Source organism: Nycticebus coucang, chromosome 12 (assembly GCF_027406575.1).
Source record: "Nycticebus coucang isolate mNycCou1 chromosome 12, mNycCou1.pri, whole genome shotgun sequence".
In the NCBI taxonomy this organism is placed as follows: Eukaryota; Metazoa; Chordata; class Mammalia; order Primates; family Lorisidae; genus Nycticebus; species Nycticebus coucang.
Window position 1 is genome coordinate 8,463,425 of NC_069791.1, and position 24,470 is coordinate 8,487,894.

The 24,470-nt window shown below is 46.4% G+C and overlaps 1 protein-coding gene across 2 annotated transcripts; it reads right to left on the minus strand.

Annotated features, from left to right (window-relative positions):
* Positions 1–71: 71 nt before the first annotated feature.
* MARS1 (methionyl-tRNA synthetase 1) lies at positions 72–24,030 on the minus strand. Of its 2 annotated transcripts, XM_053554960.1 has the most exons (22): positions 23,794–24,030; positions 22,878–22,968; positions 22,228–22,306; positions 22,015–22,149; positions 21,662–21,737; positions 21,253–21,425; positions 20,987–21,090; positions 18,278–18,394; positions 17,927–18,130; positions 17,065–17,266; positions 11,493–11,567; positions 5,619–5,789; positions 5,372–5,467; positions 5,161–5,278; positions 4,583–4,796; positions 2,327–2,458; positions 2,127–2,231; positions 1,848–2,034; positions 727–798; positions 561–584; positions 382–474; positions 72–286 (listed from the first exon to the last, which is right to left on the minus strand). In XM_053554960.1, the coding sequence occupies exons 1-22, from the start codon at positions 23,900–23,902 to the stop codon at positions 140–142; spliced, it is 2,724 nt and encodes a 907-aa protein (XP_053410935.1). In that variant the 5' UTR covers positions 23,903–24,030; the 3' UTR covers positions 72–139. The 2 variants fall into 2 exon arrangements, with proteins under 2 accessions (XP_053410935.1, XP_053410936.1); XM_053554961.1 differs by lacking the exon at positions 561–584 and having other exon boundaries at positions 23,794–23,999.
* Positions 24,031–24,470: the final 440 nt, after the last annotated feature.

The window sequence follows — 24,470 nt, forward strand, 5'->3', positions numbered from 1 at the left end:
AATAATGTGACCCTCAACCCCACATTCAGAGGGTAGGCTTAGGACAGACATAAGGAAAGGGTCTCCCCTTGTATAGAGTGTACATTTATTTATTACTATCTATATCCATTAAATGATTTTCTATGAGTCAAGTTCCCTTTCACTTTTTCTTGTTGCATTTAGGGACTTCAGGGGGTTTCCCCTCAGCTAGAGACAGCTGTTTCTTTAAATCCAAGAGTTTGGCCACCTCCGCAGCAATCTGGTTCTTGTCTGCCTTTTGTGCTTTCAGTTCTCGGACAATGTTGCCCTAAAAGAAGGAGTGAAGAGAGTAATAGTGAGACCAGAAAAGACCTGCTTAGGATTCAGCTTTAACCAATCTCCCATAGGTCTGACGCTTCATACTTGTTTTGTCACTTCATCCATCAGCATTTGTATCTGCTGTGGCCCTGTTGTTGGAACAGTGTCTACAACTGCTGGCTTAGGAGACACTTTTGCCTGGAGAAAAACAACAGAGTTATTGCCAGTTGCCATAAAACTCCCCAATCTCCAGTTGTATATAACATCACTGGGGGAGTGATTACCTTTAGTTCCAAGGACTCTTCTAGCTAAGACAGGAAAGAAAAACTATGAGTGAAGAAGTAGCAGGCCAAAGATGGAAAGAGTGATAAGTGAGGGCTACTTAGGGAAAATAAGGAGGTGACACCATGGCTACTGCTGAGTGAGATGATAGCAGTCTAGCTTTCTCACCTGGCCTCCTCCAAAGCGCTGCCTCAAACTTTCAATCTGGTCATTTTCCAATTTTTGGAACAAGGGACTGACCTGTTAAGAAAGAATCCCAGAATCACTCACTATTCTATGGCCTCTAGAGAAGATGTCTCCAACCCTGACCTCTTGACATTTAGGAATCCTAAATGTGTATAGAAGAAACTGAGCACAACCCTAAGCTAATACCTGATTTCAGGAAAAGAATTCAGAAAAATGGGTGGTGCCTGTGGCTCAGTGGGTAGGGCGCCAGCCCCACATACTGAGGGTGGCGGGTTCAAACCCAGCCCTGGATGAACTGCGACAAAACAACAAAAAAAAAGAATTCAGAAAAAGCATTAGCATTCTCAATGAAAGCCCAAATAATGAAAAAGGGCAAAGATTATTTAAACTATCTAATGATGCAGGCTGGGTGTGGTGCCTCATGCCTAATCCTAGCACTCTGGGAGGACTAGGCAGATGGATTGCTTGAGCTTACAGGTTCCAGACCAGCCTGAGCCAGAGGGAGACCCTGTCTGTTAAAAAAAAAAAAAAAAGGCCAGCCTGAGCAAGAGCAAGACTCTGTCTCTAAAAATAGCTGGGCTGGGCGGCGCCTGTGGCTCAGTGAGTAGGGCGCCGGCCCCATATGCCGAGGGTGGCGGGTTCAAACCCAGCCCCGGCCAAATTGCAACAAAAAAATAGCCGGGCATTGTGGCAGGCGCCTGCAGTCCCAGCTGCTCGGGAGGCTGAGGCAAGAGAATCGCGTAAGCCCAAGAGTTAGAGGTTGCTGTGAGCTGTGTGATGCCACAGCACTCTACCTGAGGGCGGTATGTGAGACTCTGTCTCTACAAAAATAAATAAATAAATAAAATAAAAATAGCTTGGCTTTGTGGCAAGTGCCTGTAGTCCCAACTACTTGGGAGGCTAAGGCAAGAGAATCGCTTAAGCCCAAGAATTTGAATTTGCTGTGAGCTATGACATCACGGCACTCTATCCAGGGTGATAGCTTGAGACCGTCTCAAGAAATTTAACAGTCCTAAAGCAAAGCTTGGTGGGATGTTAAAGGACACATGATAAACGCATAAATTTTCAAAGAGGCTGGATCTACCAACTCTCAAGAGACCTACTGTGCCGATCTGGTGTCCTGCTGGTAAGGTACACAGGAATTTTGTAAGCAGGACGCTGCAGGCTAGAGGTGAGAGTTGCAGCTGGGCCTGGATGCTGGCGCTAACCAAGGGCATATAAGGTTGGAGCATAACGGACAACAAGGCTGCTATATTCACTGCCAGGCCTGTCACTGTGCCTGCCCGCTGCCTGGGGAGAAAGAGTTATTAGTCAAGACCTCTAGGAGGATGCAGCCAACCAGCCACCTTATTCCTACAGCCAACTCTTAACCCCTTGCCTACCTGTCAGCCTCAGTGCCTTTAATCCGCTTCCAGGGCTCATTCACCTGGATATATTGGTTGCCATGTCGAGATATGGTGAGGATACTACGTAAGGCATCACGAATTCTGGAAAAGGAGGCAGGCCAGAGAGTGAGATCCTATGGGGATCAGTATGGGGCTCTCAAATGCCACCACTTGAGGTAGAGGTACAAGATACTTACCGAACCTTCTCAAGCAGCTGGTGATAGTGCCGGAGCTCCAGGGTGACATGGGCCAGCAGGCGCTGATCATCAGGGGTAAGCACCATCTCAGGCACATAGCCCCCAAAGAATTTAGACACAAACATCCCAGCTCTTAATTATGGATAGGAAAGGAAAAGAGAAAAAAAAGTTGTTTTCTTTTCCTGAGCTGAACTAATAATGTGATTTCAGAAAACCAGTTTCCTTATTGACTCAATTTCCACTACTCTGCATTCTCTCAGGATTCCTACCCAGAACTCATACCTCCTGGCTTCCTCAAGCTGGAAGGCAAAATTTAACAAATTTTTTTTTTAAAGACAGAGCCTTGCTCTGTTGCCCAGGTTAGAGTGCAGTGGCATCATCATAGCTTATTAAAGCTTAAAACTCCTGTCCTCAAGCAATCTTCCTGCCTCAAGACTCCTGAGTGGTTATGACTACAAGCATGCACCACCATCCCCAGCTAATTTTTCTATTGTTTTTGTAGAGACAAAGTCTCACTGTGTTGCCTGGGCTGGTCTTGAACCTCTGGGCTCAAACAATCATCTCATCTCTGCCTCCCAAAATGCTGGGATTACAGATATGAGCCATGCAAACAGCCTTAATTCTTTATTCTATTTCTCCTCTAAGAATCTGACTCTGCATAAATAAACCTGATGAAGTTAATGACTGTACATTTTATTAAGAAGTTCATACTTCGGGTGATGCCTATGGCTCAGTGAGTAGGGTGCCAGCCCCATATACCAAGGGTGGTGGGTTCAAACCCAGCCCCAGCTAAATTAAAACAAAAAATAGCTGGGCACTTGGCGGGCGCCTGTAGTCCCGGCTACTTGGGAAGCTGAGGCAAGAGAATTGCCTAAGCCCAGGAGTTGGGAGCTTGCTGTGAGCTGTGACACCACCGTACTCTACCGACGGCGATAAAGTGAGACTCTGTCTCTTAAAAAAAAAAAAAAAAAAGGAAGTTCACACTTGGCTCAGAACCCATAGCACAGTGGTTATGGCACCAGCTACATACACTGAGGGTGGCGGGTTCAAACCTGGCACAGACCAACTAAACAACTGCAACAAAAAAAAACAGCTGGGCTGTGGCAGGTCCCTATCGTCCCAGCTACTTGGGAGGCTGAGGCAAGAGAATCACTTAAGCCTGAGAGTTTGAGGTTGCTGTGAGCTGTGATGCCATAGCACTCTACCGAGGGCAACATAGTGAGACTGTCTCAAAAAAAAAAAAAAAAAAAAAAAAAGTTCATACTCAAAATGATCAAGTTGGAATATGTTAATTCCTAGCAAACAAATAGATTAATAAGGTTAAATATGGTCAATAACCAAACCTGAAAGAGAAACACAACTGAGTTAAAGGCCCAGGACTCAGAGGGTAGAAGTGAAGAATCCTAAGCCATGGAGGATATTTCTTTAGGTTGCAGAAGAGCTGGGGACAAGTAACAGAATGTAAGCCTAAAGTAACAAACACTGTGAAGAATAGGGTGGAAGCCTCCTACTCCTACACTGAAATAACCTCTTGCTTCAGCCAAACATTTCAGTTACCTGCAGATGAACTTTTTTTGCTAGGAAAGAACATTAGTAAGAAAACAACTTGCAGGCGGCGCCTGTGGCTCAGTCGGTAAGGCGCCGGCCCCATATACCAAGGGTGACGGGTTCAAACCCAGCCCCGGCCGAACTGCAACCAAAAAATAGCCGGGCGTTGTGGTAGGCGCCTGTAGTCCCAGCTACTCGGGAGGCTGAGGCAAGAGAATCGCTTAAGCCCAGGAGTTGGAGGTTTCTGTGAGCTGTGTGAGGCCACCGCCCTTTACCGAGGGCCATAAAGTGAGACTCTGTCTCTACAAAAAAAAAAGAAAACAACTTGCAGGGGCGGCACCTGTGGCTCAGTGAGTAGGGCGCCAGCCCCATATACCAAGGGTGTCAGATTCAAACCTGGCCCCAGCCAAATTGCAACAAAAAAAAAAAAAAAAAAAGAAAGAAAACAACTTGCAAAAGTTCACTTTGTGACCAACTTTGCAAAATCACATCTGTATAGTGAACTGTTCCCCTAAGCATAGATAACCTGCTATGTGCTTGGAGCGGATCCCAGTGGACAGAAACCAACTTTCCACACTGTCCTTCCCATCCCTCAAAGCCTCCTACCCATCTACTAGTTCTCTTCACATTGCCATCTTATGAGGGAGAAAGGGAGAAAGAGCCCCATCCCAGCTTATCTGTTGACTCCGACCCCTTACCAAGTCCCACCTGTTGATGAAGTTGCCCAGGTTGTTAAGCAGCTCAGAATTATTCTTAAGCAGCATGTCTGTCCAGGAGAAGGCACTGTCCTGGCCCTCAGGCCGAATGTACAGCAAATAGAAGCGCCAGATGTCAGCAGGGATTCCTGTGTCCTGGGCCATGTCCCCAAATACTCCCACACCTCGGCTCTTAGAGAATTTACCATCCTCGTAGTTCAAGTATTCTGGACAGAGAAGGAGAATAAGAACGGTCTGCTCAAATCACATCCTTCCCTTCTCTGACCCACTAATGCTTTCCTCTCCCTCAACCCAAATACAGGTGTCCAGAAGCATTTCCCCTTGAGCTGGCCTGCACGGCATGTGGGAGTCCCATTTTGGCCTTTTTTATCCTTTGCTCATACCTAACACAAAGTTTTAGCTTTAAACTTTTGCTTTTTTCAGGTTGTTTCCTTTCTCATGTTTTAATTATTTCCTATTTTATCTCAACGCCTAACTCAAGACCTAACATCTCTCCAGAATATTCTTCCAAGTACTGCCTCAACCCTCGTTCCCTAAAAACACCCATCTGCAGTCTTCTAAGGGGCCTACCTGTAGCAATGATGTGGCTGACCAAGGTATAGTTGTCCTCAGCTCCTAGGGCTGAACAAGGAAAGACTAGGCCATGGAAGGGAACATTGTCTTTGGCCATGAACTGATAGAGGTCCACCTAGGAGTCAAGAGAGAGATTTTCTGAAACCACCTTCAAAGACCTAACACCCAACCCTCTCATATGTATCCCATAGGCCAACCAACTGCTCACTTGCTCTGGATTCTTCCACCATCTCTCCCACTGGTCTGTGTAGTTAGCTGTGATAGACAGGTAGCCAATGGTGGCATCAAACCAGACATAGAATACCTGGTAGATCAGAAGGAGGGAAACATAGTAGTAACCAATCCCAAGTCTCAGACTGGAATAAGATATAACCAACAGTCTATTCTGCTAGCACACAGTCTCAACACTAAGGCTGAATAATCTGAGATATCAATAATGGTTAAACGGTTTTTACCTTGTCCTCAAAACCTTTTAAGGGTACAGGGGTTCCCCATTTGAGGTCTCGGGTTATGCAGCGTGGCTTGAGGCCATCCCGAAGCCAAGAACGAATAATAAACCGAGCATTGGGTGTCCAGTCACTGCCAGGCAATGTCTTCCCCAACCACTCCTCCAGTCGTGTTTCTAGCTAAGATAACAGAAAAAGACAGAGGGCTGACTTAGGACAGTTAATGCATAAAGATAAACTCGTTAACCTTGTAGTTCTAGATACTCAGGAGGCTGAGATAGGAGGTTCGCTTGAGTCCATTTGTTTGAGGTTATAGTGAGCTATGATCACAGCACTGCACTTCAGCCTGGGTATCAAAGCAAGACCCTATGTCTGTCTCTCTCTTTTTTTTTTTTTTTTTAAAGAAATGCACTGTTCATGACAGGGACAAATGGAAACTAACTCCCATGGTTCAGATGAGTTTAAAGAAACGTGGTGCCTCACTAAATGAAATTTTTACAAGACAAAAGAATGATGTAGACCAGTCTGGGCACAGTGGCTCACACCTGTGATCCTAGCACATTGGGAGGCTGATACAGGTAGATTGCTTGAGCTCACAGCTTCAAGACCAGCCTGACCAAGATGAAGACCCCATCTCTACTAAAAATGAAAAATTGAGGTAAAAGGATCCCTTGAGCCCAAGAGCTTGAGGTTGCTGTAAGCTATAATGCCACGGTACTCTACCAAGGTTGACAAATTGAGACTCTGTTTGAAAAAAAAAAAAAAAAGAAAGAAAAGAAAAGAAGGGCGGCGCCTGTGGCTCAAGGAGTAGGGCGCCGGTCCCATATGCCGGAGGTGGCAGGTTCAAACCTAGCCCCGGCCAAAAAAAAAAAAAAAGAAAAAAAAAGAAAAAAACTACCTGGGCCATAGTCCCAACTACTTGGGAGGCTTAGGCAAGAGGACTGCTCAAACCCAGAAGTTTGAGGTTGCTGTGAGCTATGATGCCACAGCACTCTACTCAGGGTGACAGACTGAAATCCTGTCTCCAAAACAAACAAACAAACAAAAAAAAGACATATACCTATTAGCACTGACATAAAAGATCTCTATGATACAGTAAACAGACCAAACTGCAAAACAATATGTAATCCTATTATTATTTTTTTTTATTTGAGACAGTCTCACTATGTTGCCCTCAGTAGAGTGATGTACCATTACAGCTCACAGCAACCTCAGACTCTTGGGCTTAAGTGATTCTCTTGCCTCAGCCTCCAAGTAGTTGGGACTACAGGTGTCCACCACAACACCCAGGTATTTTTTGGTTGTAGTTGTCATTGTTGTTTGGCAGGCCCGGGCTGGATCCAAACCTGCCACCTCCGGTGTATGTGGCTGGCACTCTAGTTGCTGAGCTATAGGGGCCGAGCCATATAATCCTATTATTATAAAATACACATTAATATAAGGACAGAAAAAAAATTCTGAAGGAGTGCTCGCTTGGGCAGCACACAGAATAACCTTGGAATGATACAAAGAAGATTAGCAAAAATTTAAAAAAAGAAAAAAAATTCTGAAGGAGAAAATATGTATTACTGCCGGCTCGGCACCTGTAGCTCAGCGGCTAGGGCACCAGCCACATACACCAGAGCTGGCAGGTTCAAACCCAGCCCAGGCCTGCCAAACAACATGGCAACTATAACAAAAAAATAGCCGGACATTGTGGCAGGCGCCTGTAGTCCCAGCTACTTGGGAGGCTGAGGTAAGAGAATCACTTAAGCCCAAGAGTTTGAGGTTGCAGTCATCTGTGACACCACAGCACTTTACGGAGGGCGACACAGTGGGGTTCTGTCTCAAAAAAAATAAAATAAAATAAAAATAAATAATAATAATAATTTAGGACAGAAATGAATTACAAACAACTAAGTAGACAGTAATACATGAGTCTACACTGATAATAGGTAACTAAATGACCAGCCTAAGCAACATAGCAAGACCTTGTCTCTATAAAAGATAAAAAAATACTAGCAAGGGGGCAGTACCTGTGGCTCCAGGAGTAGGGCGTTGGCCCCATATACCAGAGATGGTGGGTTCAAACCCAGCCCCAGCCAAAAACTGCAAAAAAAAAAAAAAAAAAATACTAGCAAGGTGTGGTCATGCATGCCTATAGTCCCAGCTACTCAGAAGGCTGAGGCAGGAGGATTGACTAAGCCCAGAAGTTTGAGATTGCAGTGAGCCATGATAATGCCATGGAACACTAGCCCAGGTGACAGAGTGAGACTCTTATCTCACCAAAAAAAGAAAAAAAAAAACAAAAGGAAAAAAGAAACAAATCATAAACCATTGAAAAGAATAGGAATCCATTAGTCTACACTAATAAATAACATTAAATTAACAAATGAACAGAGGAAGAAGGGTAAATGTGGAAGGGAGTAGGAGAGTTGGAAAATCACAAGATTGATTCAGGTAAGACGGATCAATGGCTGTTAAATTTTGAGGGAACACTTTGTTCATGAAGAACAAAGCATTTGCATGATCTTAAAGTATATTCCCACAGACTGGTTCCTTGTAAATTACAAAGGGGAAAATACTAAGTACAAGTGGAGAAACTGAATAATACTTGATTAAGCAGAATTGAGCTATTAGCCTGTAGCTTAAGCGGCTAGGGCACCAGCCACACACACTGGAGCTGGCGGGTTTGAATCCAGCCCGGCCCACCAAACAATGACAACTACAACCAAAAAATAGCTAGGTGTTGTGGCAGGCGCCTATAGTCCCAACTACTCGGGAGGCTGAGGCAAAAGAATCACTTAAGCCCAAGAGTTTGAGGTTGCTGTGAGCTGTGACGCCATAGTACTCTAGCAAGGGCAACACAGTGAGACTCTGTCTCAAAATAAAAATAAATAAATAAATAAAAATTAACATCACCAATGAGAGGGACAGATGTCCTGTCCTGAAAAGGACATGATATAATTTATGTTGTTTTCCAACCAAGGATGCATAACCTGAATTTAAGGATGAGGAAATACCCAACAAATCCAAAATTAGGAATATATTATTTTAAGGGGGGTCTTCGCCAGGCAACCAGCTCACACCTGTAATTCCAGCACTCTGGGAGGCCAAGGCAGGTGAATTGCTTGAGCTCAGGAGTTCTAATCCAATGTAAGCAAGATTGAGACCCCCATCTCTAAAAATAGCCAGGCGTTGTAGCGGGCACCTCTAGTCCCAGCTATTTGAGAGGCTGAAGTTGCTGTGAGCTATCAGGCCACAGCACTCTACTGAGGGCAAAAGTGAAACTCCGTCTCAAAAATAAATAATTACCTAATTAATTAAAAATAAAAGGGTAGGCCAGGCAAGGTGGCTCACGTCTGTAATCCTAGCACTCTGGGAGGCCAAAGTGGGTGGACTGTCTGAACTCATGAGTTTAGCACCAGCCTGAGCCAGAGCTAGACCTCGCCTCTATAAAAAAAAAAAAAAAAGGCCGGGCGTTGCAGTGGGTGCCTATAATCCCACCTACTTGGGAGGCTGAGGCCAGAGAATGACTTAAACCTAAGAGTTTGAGGTTACTGTGAGCTGTCACACCAGAGCACTCTACTGAGGGTGACAAAGTGAGACTCTGTCTCAAAAATAAAATAAAATGGAGTCTAGGACCTGCGTTCTTTTTTTTTTTTTTGTAGAGACAGAGTCTCACTGTACCGCCCTCGGTAGAGTGCCGTGGCGTCACATGGCTCACAGCAACCTCTAACTCTTGGGCTTACGCGATTCTCTTGCCTCAGCCTCCCGAGCAGCTGGGACTACAGGTGCCTGCCACAACGCCCAGCTATTTTTTTGTTGCAGTTTGGCCAGGGCTGGGTTTGAACCCACCACCCTCGGGCATATGGGGCCAGCGCCCTACTCACTGAGCCACAGGCGCCGCCCAGGACCTGCGTTCTTAAAAAACAGTAATGTTATACAAAATAAAGAAAGGCTAAGGGGCGGCACCTGTGGCTCAGTGAGTAGGGGGCCAGCCCCATATACCAAGGGTGGCAGGTTCAAATCCGGCTGGCCAAACTGCAACAAAAAAATAGCCAGGCATTGTGACAGGCACCTGTAGTGCCAGCTACTCAGGAGGCTGAGGCAAGAGAATCACCTAAGCCCAGGAGTTGGAGGTTGCTGTGAGCTGTGTGACACCACAGCACTCTACCTAGGGCAATAAAGTGAGACTCTGTCTCTACAAAAAAAAAAAAAATATATATATATATATATGCCAGGGTATGGTGGCTCATGCCTGTAATCCCAGCACTTTGGGAGGCCAATGCAGGAGGATCATCTGAGGCCAGGAGTTTGAGACCAACCTAAGCAAAACACCAAAACCTGTCTCTACAAAAAATTTAAAAATTAGCTGGGTGTGGTAGCATGCACCTGTACTCTTAGCTATTTGGAAGGCTGAGTGGGGGAAAACTGTTTGAGCCCAGGAGTTTAAGGCTATAGTTGGCTATGATTGTAGCAACAGAACAAGACCCTATCTATAAAAAAAAAAAAAAAAATTGATGGTACATTAAAAAATATGTATCGACATTAAAATTTCCTGAAGTTGTTAACTATACTGTAGTTATGCAATAAAGTGTCTTTTTTTCTTAGGAAATACACCCTGAAGTCTTTAGAAATAAAGACCATGTAAATGTACATATGCTGATAGGGGGAGGGTACAAGAGAAAAGAGAGGAAGGGAAAAAGAGAGAGAATGTGGTAAAAAAAAAAAAGCTCATGGGGCAAAATCTTAAATAAATCTAGGTAATGAGTACCAGAGGTTCTTCTCGGTTAAAAACAGGGGATTCTCTTAGAAAATAAAAATATAAAAATAAATAAATAAAAAAGAACATGGGATTCTTTGTTCTCGTAAGTTTACTCCTACAACTGTTGTGCAAGCTTGAAATTATTTCCAAATAAGAAATTGAAAAAGAGGCCAGGCCAGGTGGCTGAAGCCTGTAATCCTAGCACTCTGGGAGGCCGAGGCAGGTGAATTGCTTGAGCTCATGAATTCAAGACCAGCCTGAGCAAAAGCAAGACCTCACCTCTAGTAAAAATAGAAAAACTGAGTCAGGAGGATCACTTGAGTCCAAGAGTTGGAGGTTGCTATGAGTTATGATGCCATGGCATACTACTCAGGGTGACATCTTGAGACTCTGTCTCAAAAAAAAAAAAAAAAGAAAGAAAGAAAAACAAATTGAGAAAGAGAAAAAAAAGCAGACAGATCCACTAATTCAGAAAAATGGTGGGCGGCACCTGTGGCTCAGTCGGTAAGTCGCCGGCCCCATATACCGAGGGTGGCGGGTTCAAACCGGCCCCGGCCGAACTGCAACAAAAAAATAGCCGGGTGTTGTGGCGGGCACCTGTAGTCCCAGCTACTTGGGAGGCTGAGGCAAGAGAATTGCTTAAGCCCAGAAGTTGGAGGTTGCTGTGAGCTGTATGATGCCACGGCACTCTACCTAGGGCCATAAAGTGAAACTCTGTCTCTACAAAAAAAAAAAAAAAAAAGAAAAATGGTCAAGATAACATTGTAAAACAAAAAGAAAAACAAGTTGCAGAAGAATGTGAATGCCATGATCTAATTAGCATTAAGAAAAAAAAGACAAAACCACACACACAAAAAAAAAAAAAAAGAAAAAAAAAGACATGGAAGTAATTTTATAGGCACATGATATTTCTGAACAGCCACTAAGGAAATGAGAACCAGCAAATACCTCTGGCAAGTAGGCCTGTGGCTTTCACATTGTGCCCTTTAATGTGTTTCATCTCTTTCTGATAGCAGTTATAATTTTTAGTGGAAATTAAAAACATTTAAGAGTGATTTGCTATCAGTATTTGTAGCTAAAACAGAGGGGGCAGAAGAAGTATCCTGAAAACCAGGTTGAAGGGAATGCCCACCTACCTTAGGCAGGTCCAGGAAAAGGTGCTGGGAGGACTTCACCACAGGGCAGGATCGGCAGACTTTACACTGAGGCTTCTGTGAAATAAAATCCAGAGAAGGGGTGACCCAGAGCAGACTGATCAGGATCATGCCTGCAGGCCAAGAGGAGCTGTCCAGGCAATGGCAAATGCACAGAGGGATAAGCTCCTGCCTGCCATCTAGCTTAGCTTCATGCTCACACCCAGCCACTCACCAGTTCCTCTTGGTCTGTTCTTAACTTGGGAACAAGTTTGCACAGTATAACATTTGTTTCTCAGAGTCTCGTGTTTCTATCCTATCACCCCACAATAGAATAAAGCATTTCCAGGGCGGCGCCTGTGGCTCAGTGAGTAGGGCGCCGGCCCCATATGCCGAGGGTGGCGGGTTCAAACCCAGCCCCGGCCAAACTGCAACAAAAAAATAGCCGGGCGTTGTGGCGGGCGCCTGTAGTCCCAGCTACTCGGGAGGCTGAGGCAAGAGAATCGCGTAAGCCCAAGAGTTAGAGGTTGCTGTGAGCCGTGTGACGCCACAGCACTCTACCGAGGGTGGTACAGTGAGACTCTGTCTCTACGAAAAAAAAAAAAAAAAAAGAATAAAGCATTCCCTGAACACAGGCTGGGTACAGAGAACTGCACTGTCATTAGCTGTGTGAGAGGAAGGACGAAAGCAAAGACATGCCCCTCTTCTTGAGGTTATAATCAAGTTAGGGAGAGATAGCTCACATAACAAACAAGTGCAGGCCAGGCATGGTAGCTCACACCTATGATCCTAGCACTCTGGGAGGGCAAAACAGGTGTACTACCTGGGCTCAGAAGTTCAAGACCAGCCTGACCAACAGCAAGACCCTATATCTACTAAAAATAGAAAAACTTGGCTAAGCGCCCATAGCTCAGTAGCTAGAATGCTGGCCACGTACACTTGGGCTAGTGGGTTCAAACCTGGCTTGGGCATGCTAACCAACAATGACAACTGCAACAAAAAAACAGCCGGGGCTCAGAGCCCATAGCTCATTGAGTGGGGCACTGGCCACATACACTGAGGCTGGCAGGGCCTGCTAAACAACAATGACGACTGCAACCAAAAAAATGGCCGGGCATAGCGGCGGGCACCGATAGTCCCAGCTACTCAGGAGGATCAGGCAAGAGACTCGCTCGAGCCCAAGGTATGAGGTGCAGTGAGATATGACACCATAGCACTCAACCCTAGGGCTATTGAGTGAGATTCTATCTCAAATAAATAAATAAGTACAGGGTACAGGCCAGGCACAGTGGCTCATGCCTATCTATAATCCTAGCATTCAGGAAGGCCAAGGCAGGAGGACTGCTTGAGCTCAGGAGTTCAAGACTAATCTGAGCAGGAACAAGAGCCCTTTTCTACCAAAAAAATAGAAAAAATTAGCCAGGCATAGTGGAGGCCACCTAGTCCCAGCTACTCAGGAGGCCAAAGCAAGAGGATCCCTGGAGTATGAGGCTACAGTGAGCTATAATAATACCACTGCACTCTAACCCAAGCAAAAAAAAAAAAAGAGAGAGAGAGAAATCAAACAAACAAGTATAGATCTTTATAGAGCAAGATGTCTAGAAAGACTTCTGTAGTACAAAATGATGACATGAATACCAAAGGGTGATAGCTAAAGAAGTAAATAGGTAGGCAGAATCAATAAAAGCTTCCAAGAAAGTATTAAACTGAGTTTCCGAAGGTCAGAAATTATACTTCTCTGAGGACCTCTCTCCTGAACTCCACATGCCTATATCCAACTGTCTACCTAACCTCTCTACTTGGATGTCTAATAGGCATCTCATTCTTAACAAACCCAAAGATGATCACTGCATACTAACTGAACCCCTGTTCTCCTAAGCTCCCCAAGTTCATAGGTTTATAGATGGTGCTGCCATCTTACCCAAACTGCTGAAGTCAAAAACTTACAAGTGTTTTTTTTGTTTTTTTCTTTTGTCTCACTATGTCGCCCTGGGGAGAGTACCGCAGCATCATAGCTCACAGCAACCTCAAACTCTCTGGGCTTAAGTGATTCTCTTGCCTCAGCCTCCCAAGTAGCTGTGACTACAGGCATCCACCACGACACCCAGTTTTTTGGGGGTTGTAGTTGTCACTGCTGTTTGGCAGGCCTGGGCTGGATTCGAACCTGCCAGCTCTGGTGTATGTGGCTGGCGCCCTAGCCAATGAGCTACAGGCACAGAGCCCAAGTGTTCTTTTTCTTGACCACCCAAATTCTAGTCTATCTAGCTCTATGAAGTCCACCTCTAAAACATCCCGAGTCCTTCTATTTTTTTAATCATCTCCAGTGCTACTCACCTAGTCCAAATGAATATCATTCCATTTCTAGACTCTAGCCTCTCCAAATCATTCTCCATACATTCTCTCTTGCTTTCCTCCCATCCATTTTCTGCAGAGCAGCTTGCCATTTAACTAGAATAAAATGCAAATTCCCAGCTGGGCGTGAGCCTGTAATCCTAGCACTCTGAGAGGCTGAGGCAGGTTGATTGTTTTAGTTCAAGAGTTCGAGACTAGCCTGAACAAGAGCAAAACCCCCATCTCTAAAAATTAGTCCAGTATTTAGCCGGGCATTATGGTAGGCATCTGTAGTCCCAGCTACTTGGGAGGCTGAGGCAAGAGAATCACTTAAGCCCAAGAGTTTGAGGTTGCTGTGAGCTGTGACGCCACAGCAGTGGCGACATAGTGAGGCTGTCTCAAAAAAATAAAATAAAATAAAAAATAAAAATTAGTCCAGTGTTGGCTCTGCACCTGTGGCTCAAGCGGCTAGGGCGCCAGCCACATACACCTGAGTTGGCGGGTTCGAATCCAGCCCAGGCCCACCAAGCAACGATGACGGCTGCAACCAAAAAATTAAAAAAAGCCGGGCCTTGTGGCAGGCGCCTGTAGTCCCAGTTACTTGGGAGGCAGAGGCAGGAGAATCGCTTGAGCCCAGGTGTTGGAGGTTGCTGTGAGCTGTGATGCCATAGCACTCTACCCAGGGCAAAGCTTGAGGCTCTGTCTCAAAAAAAAAAAAAAAAAAAATTAGTCCAGTGTTGGCGGTGCCAATAGGTCCATGGGTAGGGCACTGGCCACATACACCCACATATAGGCTGGCGGGTTCGAACCTGGCCTGGGCCACCTAAACAACAATGACAACTGCAACCAAAAAAAAATAGCTGGGCATTGTGGCGGGCACCTGTAGTCCCAGCTACTTGGGAGGCTGAGACAAGAGAATCACTTAAGCCCAAGAGTTTGAGGTTGGTGTGAGCTATGACGCCACAGCACTCTACTAAGGGTAACATAGTGAGACTCTGTCTCAAAAAAAAAAAAAAAAAATTAGTCCAGTGTTATGGTGGGTGCCTGTAGTCCCAGCTACTTAAGAGGCTGAGGCAGGGGCAGCGCCTGTGGCTCAGTGAGCAAGGCGCTGGCCCCACATACCGAGGGTGGCGGGTTCAAACCCAGCCCCGGCCAAACTGCAACAAAAAAATAGCCGGGCGTTGTGGCAGGCGCCTATAGTCCCAGCTACTCAGGAGGCTGAGGCAGGAGAATCGCCTAAGCCCAGGAGATGGAGGTTACTGAGCTGTGTGACGCCACGGCACTCTACTGAGGGCGATAAAGTGAAACTGTCTCTAAAAAAAAAAAAAGGAGGCTGAGGCAGATGCCACGGCACTTTACCAAGGATGACAAAGTGAGACTATATCTCAAAAAAAAAAAATCTAAATCCCCACAATGGTTTAATAGGTCCTGGTGACCTGGCACTGCGTAGCTCTCTGACCTTACTACAATGTACCCTCCTCACTCACTAGCTACAGCTACACTGGCCTGTTCAATTCTGCCTTTTCAGCTCTTTTCTGCCTTAGGGCCTCTGCATCTCCTAGTCCTTCTGCTTACAACTTCTAAACCACTATCACCTGGCTTGCTGCTTCTGACTCTTCACTTCAGCTTTTAGTTCCAACGTTACCACCACTGAGAGGCCTTCCCTAACTACCTAACTTAAATCTTCACCCTGAAGTCAATCTCTATTATATACTCCTAGCAGTTTTTCTGTAATTATATTATTTCCTTGCTCAGTGTCAGTCTCCTCTCCATACTAGGTAAGTTTGTCTTGTTCACTGCTACAACCCCCAGAACTGTAACTAGCCTAAGAACTTAAGAAATGTCAAATGAACATGTGAGGGCGGCGCCTGTGGCTCAGTCTGTAGGGCGCCGGCCCCATATACTGAGGGTGGCGGGTTCAAACCCAGCCCCGGCTGAACTGCAACCAAAAAATAGCTGGGCGTTGTGGCGGGCGCCTGTAGTCCCAGCTACTTGGGAGGCTGAGGCAAGAGAATCGCTTAAGCCCAGGAGTTGGAGGTTGCTGTGAGCTGTGTGAGGCCACGGCACTCTACCAGGGCCATAAAGTGAGACTCTGTCTCTACGAAAAAAAAAAAAAAAATGGGGCGGCGCCTGTGGCTCAGTCGGTTGGGCGCCGGCCCCATATACCGAGGGTGGCGGGTTCAAACCCGGCCCCGGCCAAACTGCAAAACCAAAAAATAGCCGGGCGTTGTGGCAGGCGCCTATAGTCCCAGCTACTTGGGAGGCTGAGGCAAGAGAATCACTTAAGCCCAGGAGTTGGAGGTTGCTGTGAGCTGTGTGAGGCCACGGCACTCTACCGAGGGCCATAAAGTGAGACTCTGTCTCTACAAAAAAAAAAGTGAACATGTGAATAAGTTAATCAGTAGACTAGAAGAAGAGAGGTACTTAGGGAGAGAAGGAACCATTCGGGGGCCTGAAGCAAGAACAAAGCTCAGGAAATATAAACTCAACTTATCTGTTTCTTAGCACAGTGCTAAGTACATAGTAAATGCTCATAACTATTATTATTATTATTTTTTTTTTTTTTAAACAGAGTCTCAAGCTGTCGCCCTGGGTAGAGTACCGTGGCATCATAGCTCACAGCAATCTCCAACTCTTTGGCTCAAGTGATCCTCTTGCCTCAAGTTTTTCTTTTTTTTTGAGACAGAGCCTCAAGTTGTCACCCTGGGTAGCATGCCGTAGCATCACAGCTCACAGCAACCTCCAACTCCTGGGCTTAAAGCAATTCTCTTGTCTCAGCCTCCCAAGTAGCTGGGACTACAGGCGCCCACCACAATGCCTGGCTATTTTTTGGTTATAGTTGTCATTGTTGTTTGGCAGGCCTGGGCTGGATTCGAACCCACCAGCTCTGGTGTACGTGGCTGGTGCCTTAGCTGCTTGAGCTACAGGTGCCGTGCCAGTTTTTCTATTTTTAGTAGAGATAGTGTCTCACTTTTTGCTCAGGCTGGTCACAAACACGTGTGCTCAAGCAATCCACCCACCTCAGCCTCCCAAAGTGCTAGGTTTGCAGGTGGGAGCCATTGCGCCCAGCCCTCATGATTATTTTTTAACTAAACTAAATTATGCACTGTTGTAATGGGACAGAAAAGGCCACTAGTAGAAGGTCTTGGATGCTAAAATAAATAGCCTGAATGAGAGAGATGAGACTGGGAGCCCCTTAATAAGGAATATCTCCTTCCAGACTCCCATGAAACCCTCCTCTCACCTTGAGCTCAATAGCATTGATGAGCTTGCCACACTTGTCACACTGGTCGCCCCGAGCCTCCTCATAGCCACAGAAGGGACACACACCCTCTACAAAGCGGTCAGCCAGGAAGCGGGCACACTTCTCACAACGCAGTTGCTCCACAGTATCTTGCAGCACAAAACCTCGTGTCAGCAACCGCTGGAAAATGTCCTGGGTGATTCTGGTAAGGTGAGCAAGGGATAATAGGGGAGAGACAGTCAGAGGAAGTTGTGCATCCCTCCCTCCTGCCACTCCAACCAGGGTCTCAAACTCATTCAGTCCCAGCACCAAGGAAATCAGGCAGATGGCTCCTCAAGCCAAGGCCACTGATTCATCTAGTGAGAGGTGCACTGGATAAGCCTGGACTCCTCATACACACTCCCAAAGTGCCCACACAGCCTCTTTCCTCAGGACTTTAGTTGAATAAAAATTTGTCTTGTGTTCTTCAATAACAAAAATCTCTAAGAGGATAGGACTATGTCTGTTCTTTAATATGTCCTAAAATTAGGTCAGTCCAAGTGCCAAACTACATAGCACCATCAGCTGGCAGCCTATCTACTAAATAAGTAAATGCACATCAGAGGGGAGAAAATGTCTTCAGACTCTAGACAGACAGACAGGAAGGGAGGCACTAGAACAAATGTAGCTGCTTCTCATGAACTGAATTCCTGTTTCTTCCATCCCTTAGCTGTCCCTGCAGCCCGGGTCCTGCTTCCACACACAGATTCTCCTCAATGATGCCTGGATGACTGCCAAAGCCAATATTCTGTCTCCAGTGTTTCCTTACTGCCCCCAGTCCCGAACTTCAACTCCCATTTCTTCCCCATTAGAGGAAACCTACTTGGTCTGTTGTGGAGTGGTGGTACGACCAAAAGTATCAAAGGAGATATTAAACCAGCGGTAGATGTCAGCATGGATGATGTGGTATTTGTCACAGATCTCCTGAGGCGTTAGACCCTCCTCCATAGCCTTGGTCTCTGTCGCTGTACCATACTCATCTGTCCCACACAGATAGAGGGTGTTCCACTGGCGGAGGCGAGAGTACCTGCAACAGAATGTGGTAATCATGATGGGAATCATCTCAGCCACTCTTTGTCCCCAAGATCCCTCCAGCCCCACCCTTGAGGCATCCTATTCCTCTGTGAAGCCCAATCCTCCCGCATGAGGTCTCTCCCCCAGCAGCTGGCTCCACCTGGCAAAGACGTCAGCACTGAGCACGCAACCAATGATGTTTCCAAGATGGGGGACGTTGTTGACATATGGGAGGGCACTGGTGATGAGCACATTCCTTTCCCCAGCCATAGGCAACCTGGTAAGGAGGGAGAAAGAATACAACCCATGGGGGAGACATGAGAGTCAAGAGGAAACAAAATGCACAGAACACATAGACACAGATTTGTCCTACTGTCACAGCTTCAGGTACATCTTAAGTCTATCTTCACATAAACCCAGAGGACCATGAGATGCCCTGTAGTTATGGATACAAGGCCCTGCTTGCCCAAAGGGAGCAAGCCTCAAGCAGTACTTAACTTTTTTTTTTTTTTTCCCAGACAATCTCACTTTGTCCCCCTGGGTAAACAGTCTCACTTTGTGGCCCAAGGTAAAGTGTTGTGGCATCACAGCTCACAGCAACCTCAAAGTCTTGGGCTCAAGTGATCTTCTTGCTTCAACCTCCCAAGTAGCTGGGATACAGGCCTATCACAACATCCAGCTAGTTTTTTAGTAGAGATGGGGTCATTGCTCTTGCTCACACAGGTCTTGAACTCAAGTGAGCCCAAGCAATCCACCTTGCTTCAACTTCCCAGACTACTTAACTATTTTTTTTTTTTTTTTTGAGGCAGAGTCTCAGTATGTCACCTTCAGTAGAGTGCTGTGGTGTCACAGCTCACACCAACCTCAAACTCTTGGGCTTAAGTAATTCTCTTGCCTCAGCCTCCCAAGTAGCAGGGACTACAGATACTGGCCACAACACTGCTATTTTTTTGTTGCAGTTGTCATTGTTTAGCTGGCCCAGGCCATGTTCAAATCCGCCAGCCTCGGTACATGTGGCCAGAGCTGTAACTACTGGTGCCTAGACTACTTAAATATTTAGGGACCTCATTCCCACACTGATTTCTTTCTCTCTCTCTTTTTTTTTTTTATTTAGACAGAGTGTTACTATGTCGCCCTCGGTAGAGTGCCATGGCGTCACAGCTCACAGCAATCTCAAACTCTTGGGCTCAAGCAATTCTCTTGCCTCAGCCTCCCAAGTAGCTGGGACTACAGGCACCTGACACAACGCCCAGCCATTTTTTGGTTGCAGATGTCATTGGTGTTTAGCAGTCCCAGGCACCAAGCCCCAACACTGACTTCTGTCCCTTTTACTATCATGACTACTGCTTTTGTATTAGCTCATTCTTAGGCTCAGACTTCCCAGGTATTGAAAAAAACACTGGGCTCTGTCCAATAATCGTGACTCTGACTACTCCCAACAACACTTTCCTGGCACTGACCTCTCCCTTCTTCCCAAGTACTATGTCACTATTACCCAGTCACTAACTGAAATCCACACAGCTTGTCATCCCATATACAAGTCTTACCAAGTCCTTTTACATACGATTCTTTTCTCCCTAATCCACATCCATCTTTTCCTCATGGCCTGACACAAACCAGCAGGCCTCGGCTCTGCCTTCACAGCTGCCCATGCTTCCCACTTTCCCAGGACTGTTCCTCTGTCACTCAATCTGTCATCTGAAGTCATTCCATTCAGCATTCCTCTTGTAGGCTCTACCACCCTACAGTACACAGCCTGTATCCAGCCCCCTCTCTCAGCACTGACACCTCACTAAGGCTCCTGTCATCTTTCCAACCAACTCCCCTCCATCCCAGCTACACCAGTGAAATGGCCCATCTACTTCCTAGATAATTTACAACAGAAGTCCTGTCCCTTGTCTACCTAGCTCCTGACACACAGAGTCTGGCAAGGAGTAAACACTCAAAATCTTTCTTCAATGACATGTTCAGAACTATAAATAATTTTATTTTGATAGAAAAATCCATGTATATGTGGATATTATCTTAGTATAGCAGTAGTGTAAAGTATGATGCTGAACAAGAATACAGAAGCCAGATCATGAAAGGCCTTGGGAACTACACAAAGGAATCTCTGTAGAATTCTGAAAACGAGGGTGAGATAATAATGCGTGCATTTTTTTTTTTTTTTTAATAATGTGTGCAGTTTTAAGCAGTCATTCTTGCGGCAGTGGGGAGCTGGGGCTGACAGAAAAAGCCTAAGAGGTGGCAAGGCCTGATTTAAGGTAGTAGCAATAAAGTTAGAGGAGGGATAGATGTGAAGATTCTTCAGGAGATAGACCTAATGACTTGGTATTAGAATAAATAATACAGCAGGGTAAAAGGAGTAAGTCTAGATTACACCAACATTTCTGGCTTGGATTTTTAGTGGAAGGTGGGGGTTGGTTTATTCAACTAAGGTAGGTGAATTAAAACAAACAAACAAACAAAAAAAAAAACCATTTGGCAGGAAAGATAACAGGTTTAGTCTTGAATGTGTTAAGTCTGAGATGCATGAGGAGGTAAAGGAACCTAGGAGATAATGTGGCAAATATGTCCAGAGCTCAGAACAGAGATCTAGACCGGAAAAACAGAAGTAGCTACTATCAGTGGGTAAAAAGTAGCTGAAAACGTGGGTGAAGATGGGACAACTGGAGTGTCCAAAATGATGTGAGAACTAAAAACAAAAAGAAAAGAAAGAAAAGAGGTGTGAAAATACAAAGGAAAGGATGAAAAAGGAAAGGATGAAAAATTAAAGTGACGTCAGCAAAGGGGACCTGGCAGGAAAGTTTTGGCTCTATCAACTATTTCTACTTATAAAACCATAACCCACTCATCTGTCCCTACTCACACTGGATTCTGCCGGGGTCGAAGAGGGGGCAAGCCTCCCAGGCCCTTCTCCCAAGCAGTTATAGCCGTGGTGATCTCCTCCTCAGATAGGGTAGCCAGTTCCTCCTGTAAAGATTGGACAGATTCCCTCAACTAGGAGAGGAGGGCCCACAGGGTAAAGAAATTCTCCCTGCTTTGTAACAACTGAACAAAATTAGTGGCCAGGCTCAAAGTTTGTCTCCTAGCCACCTCCTACTTGAGGCCCTCAGGCTCTGTCCTGTTCCAAACCTCAGGCTCATTGGTGACAGCCCTCCCATCAGGGGGGCTGGGCTGGGGCTGCTTTTGGAGGTAGGGCCGGAGAGCCAGGACACCCTGCTGTTTCAGCACGGTCTCTGCAGCTCGCTGAAATGGCTCCTGAGTACTCAATGTCTGGAACCAGCTGCACAGAGCACCCAGCTCCTCTGTGGGCATGGAAGAAAAGAAAGAATCAGCAAACCTAGGGACCTTGATCCAGCAGACAGGAGAGGACCTCCTCCTTTGCCTTGAGAGGTTTCTCTAGTTGCTTTCCCAGTTCCCTCAACCATTTTCTGTTACAGCTGCCCTGTTGAGCCTTGAAACGGGTCCTCAATATTCTACTGCCCATTCTGTAACCCATACACCAAGCTCCTGGGGCTGGAGTGATATACACAATTCTCACCAGGGAGGTAGGCTGGATCTTGGAGTAATGGGTATAATGCTCCCCACAAAACAATGTCAGCTAGAGATTCAGTCTCCTTTGTTGAGAAAAGGAAAAAAAAAGGACAGATGAGACACTGTTTCTTCCCAATCACCATAACTCACATTTACTGAGCACTTACTAAGTGACAGCACTGCATTAAGCATTTTACATTACTCCACTTAATCCTCACAATAAAAAAAATAAAGATCAGAGTTTAAGTGATTTACCAAGGTTACACTGTTAGTAAGTAGCAGTGAACACTCTAAATAGTCTGCCCTCTTAATCCCTATATCATAAGTCCTCTCCAGGCCTCATCTGAAGGCCAAACTCACCCCAGCCAGGAAAGGACAGTTCTGACGACTCAAGCTGTGGTCAATGTGTTTTAGAGCGCTCCGGACTGGGCCAAGAACATCTTCCCCCTTCTTCCCTTGGATCACTAAACAGTATAGGGCAGCAGATAAAGCTGGCTAAAATGCAGGGGATACTGGTCAGGATGGCCATGCACATCAAGGGCCTTCCTGCCATCCCCCATGCCTTAGTCCCACCTGTAGCTCAGTCACTTCCCATTCCAGCCACTGGTTGGTGAGGTCATCTTGCTCCCAGCCAGATAACAGAAAGAAGTATCTGTCCAGAGAGACACCAAAAGAAGGTTTAATTAGAGGAGCCTATTTATTTATTTTTTTTCGAGACAGAGTCTCACTTTGTCACCCTCTGTAGAGTGCCATGGTGTCATAGCTCACAGCAACCTCAAACTCTTAGGCTCAAGTGATTCTCGGCCTCCCAAGTAGCTGGGACTACAGGTGCTTGACAACGCCTGGCTATTTTTAGAGATGAGGTCTTGCTCTGGCTCAGGTTAGTCTCGAGCTTACTTGTGAGCTCAGGCAATCCACCTGCCTCGGCCTCCCAGAGTGCTAGGATTACAGGTGTGAACCACCGCGCCTGGCCTTAGAGAGGCCCATTTATCTATCCCATTTCTCGGGTGGCGCCTGTGGCTCAGTGAGTAGGGCGTCAGCCCCATATACTGAGGGTGGCAGGTTCAAACCCAGCCCCAGCCAAACTCCAACAACAAGAACAAAAAAAAATAAAATAGTGAGGGTATCTATCCTATTTCTCACCCCACAATGAAAGAGTGGTTGTAAACAAAGCCAAAGGACAATGAGGTTTGAGTTGATTCAACCACGTCCACAATACTAACCGGCAGATTGAACTGGTGGAGAAGAGGTAGTTGCCACTATCCAATTGCAAGACAGGAACCTTAGGCTGGGTCAGGAATGGGACCACACACTCTGATACAAGAAAGGAAAATGGTTGAAAAATTTTAAAATGTAAAGAAATGCTTTGTCAATTTTGGACAACGTCCCTTGGTTCTGGTAAAAGGGGAGAAGTTCCAGGATAGGACCACTTAAAGGGGGTGTGTCCAAAATGAACTGGAGAGCCCAGCAGGTGTTCAACTGAGACTGCCAGCTGGAAAGAACAGATGGGGACTGCAGAGAGGAGGTGGTGACACTGGGATAGTGCTACAGCCAAGAACTGGAACAACTGAAAAACTAACATACCTTGAGCATTATCTGAGGCTTCAGCGGGAGAACAAGATTAAGAGACTTGGAAGGACTTACAAGAGAACCTCTTCAATGTTACCCAAGCTACCGGCTGGGAATGAGAACAGATAAACAAAAAAAATGGGTGTGTGCGCGGGGTTGGGGGGGGAGGAGTGTCTGCTGTCTATCTGTGTGAGGAAGGGAGAGAAGTATTTCCTAAGAACGACTAGAGGGTGTCTAGGGGTTGTCATGTGAGTGACCAGAGAGCGGAGGGGGGTGCCTCAAAGGTCTAGGCAAGTCTGAGAACAGAGCAGCTTATTGAGAGGCGAGGTCCTGGACGACGAAAGAGGGGAGGCTAGAGATTAAGGAAACAAATCCTATCGAGGGTAATTAAGGGAAGTGGAGGACGTGACTGGAGGGCAGAGGGGATAGGGCGACCAAGGATAAAGGAGGAAGAAGTCGATGGGGGTGCGTGGATAAAACCGGCAGTTTAGCGAAGACAACTGCGGAGAGCACCCGCGTGTTCCGGTCCCGCCCCCGTCACCCACCGCCATCTAGCGCCACCCCGAGTACCTTCGGGGCCTACAGTGCTGATGAGCAGCTCTGCTCTGCCCCGGACCCTCCCAGCCGCGGCCAACACAGGCAAGCTTCCTGGGGCGCCCTCGCTCACGAACAGCCTCATTTCGCTGTGGATGCCACGCTGATGCAACCGGAACCGGCCACCCGCCTCAGGGTAGAGCGGCCCCCGCGAAGCACGCCGGGAAATGGAGTTCCGCGTTAGGCCGTGGCCCTCGCGCCGCTCCCGGGAAGTAGACTATTTTTCCCATCATGCAACACCAGGAAGCCGGAAGAGACTACCGAGACGGAGAGGCCGCGGGTGTGACGCTGGGGCTGCACCGTGTGGGTGTGTGGGGCAGAAGAGCTCTTCAGGTTTAGTTAGGGCTCTGGTGCCCTTTTATTCTCTACGCGGCTGGAGAGTTTGCCTGTAGTCGCGGCCTCGTCAAGTCTTTGTTGAGGAGGAAGTGGTGATGTGGCGATATGATGACAGCGGCTACTCTTCATAGCCAACTCCCGATTGAAGTTCTTTTTTCTTTCTTGAGACAGAGTCCTGCTCTGCTGGTCAGTCTAGTGCCCTCACAGCAGCCTCAAATTCCTGGGCTCAAACCATCCTCCTGCCTCAGTCTCCCAAGTAGCTGGGGGTACAGGCACCTGCCGCAATGCCAGGCTGATTTTTCTTTCTTAGTTTTCTT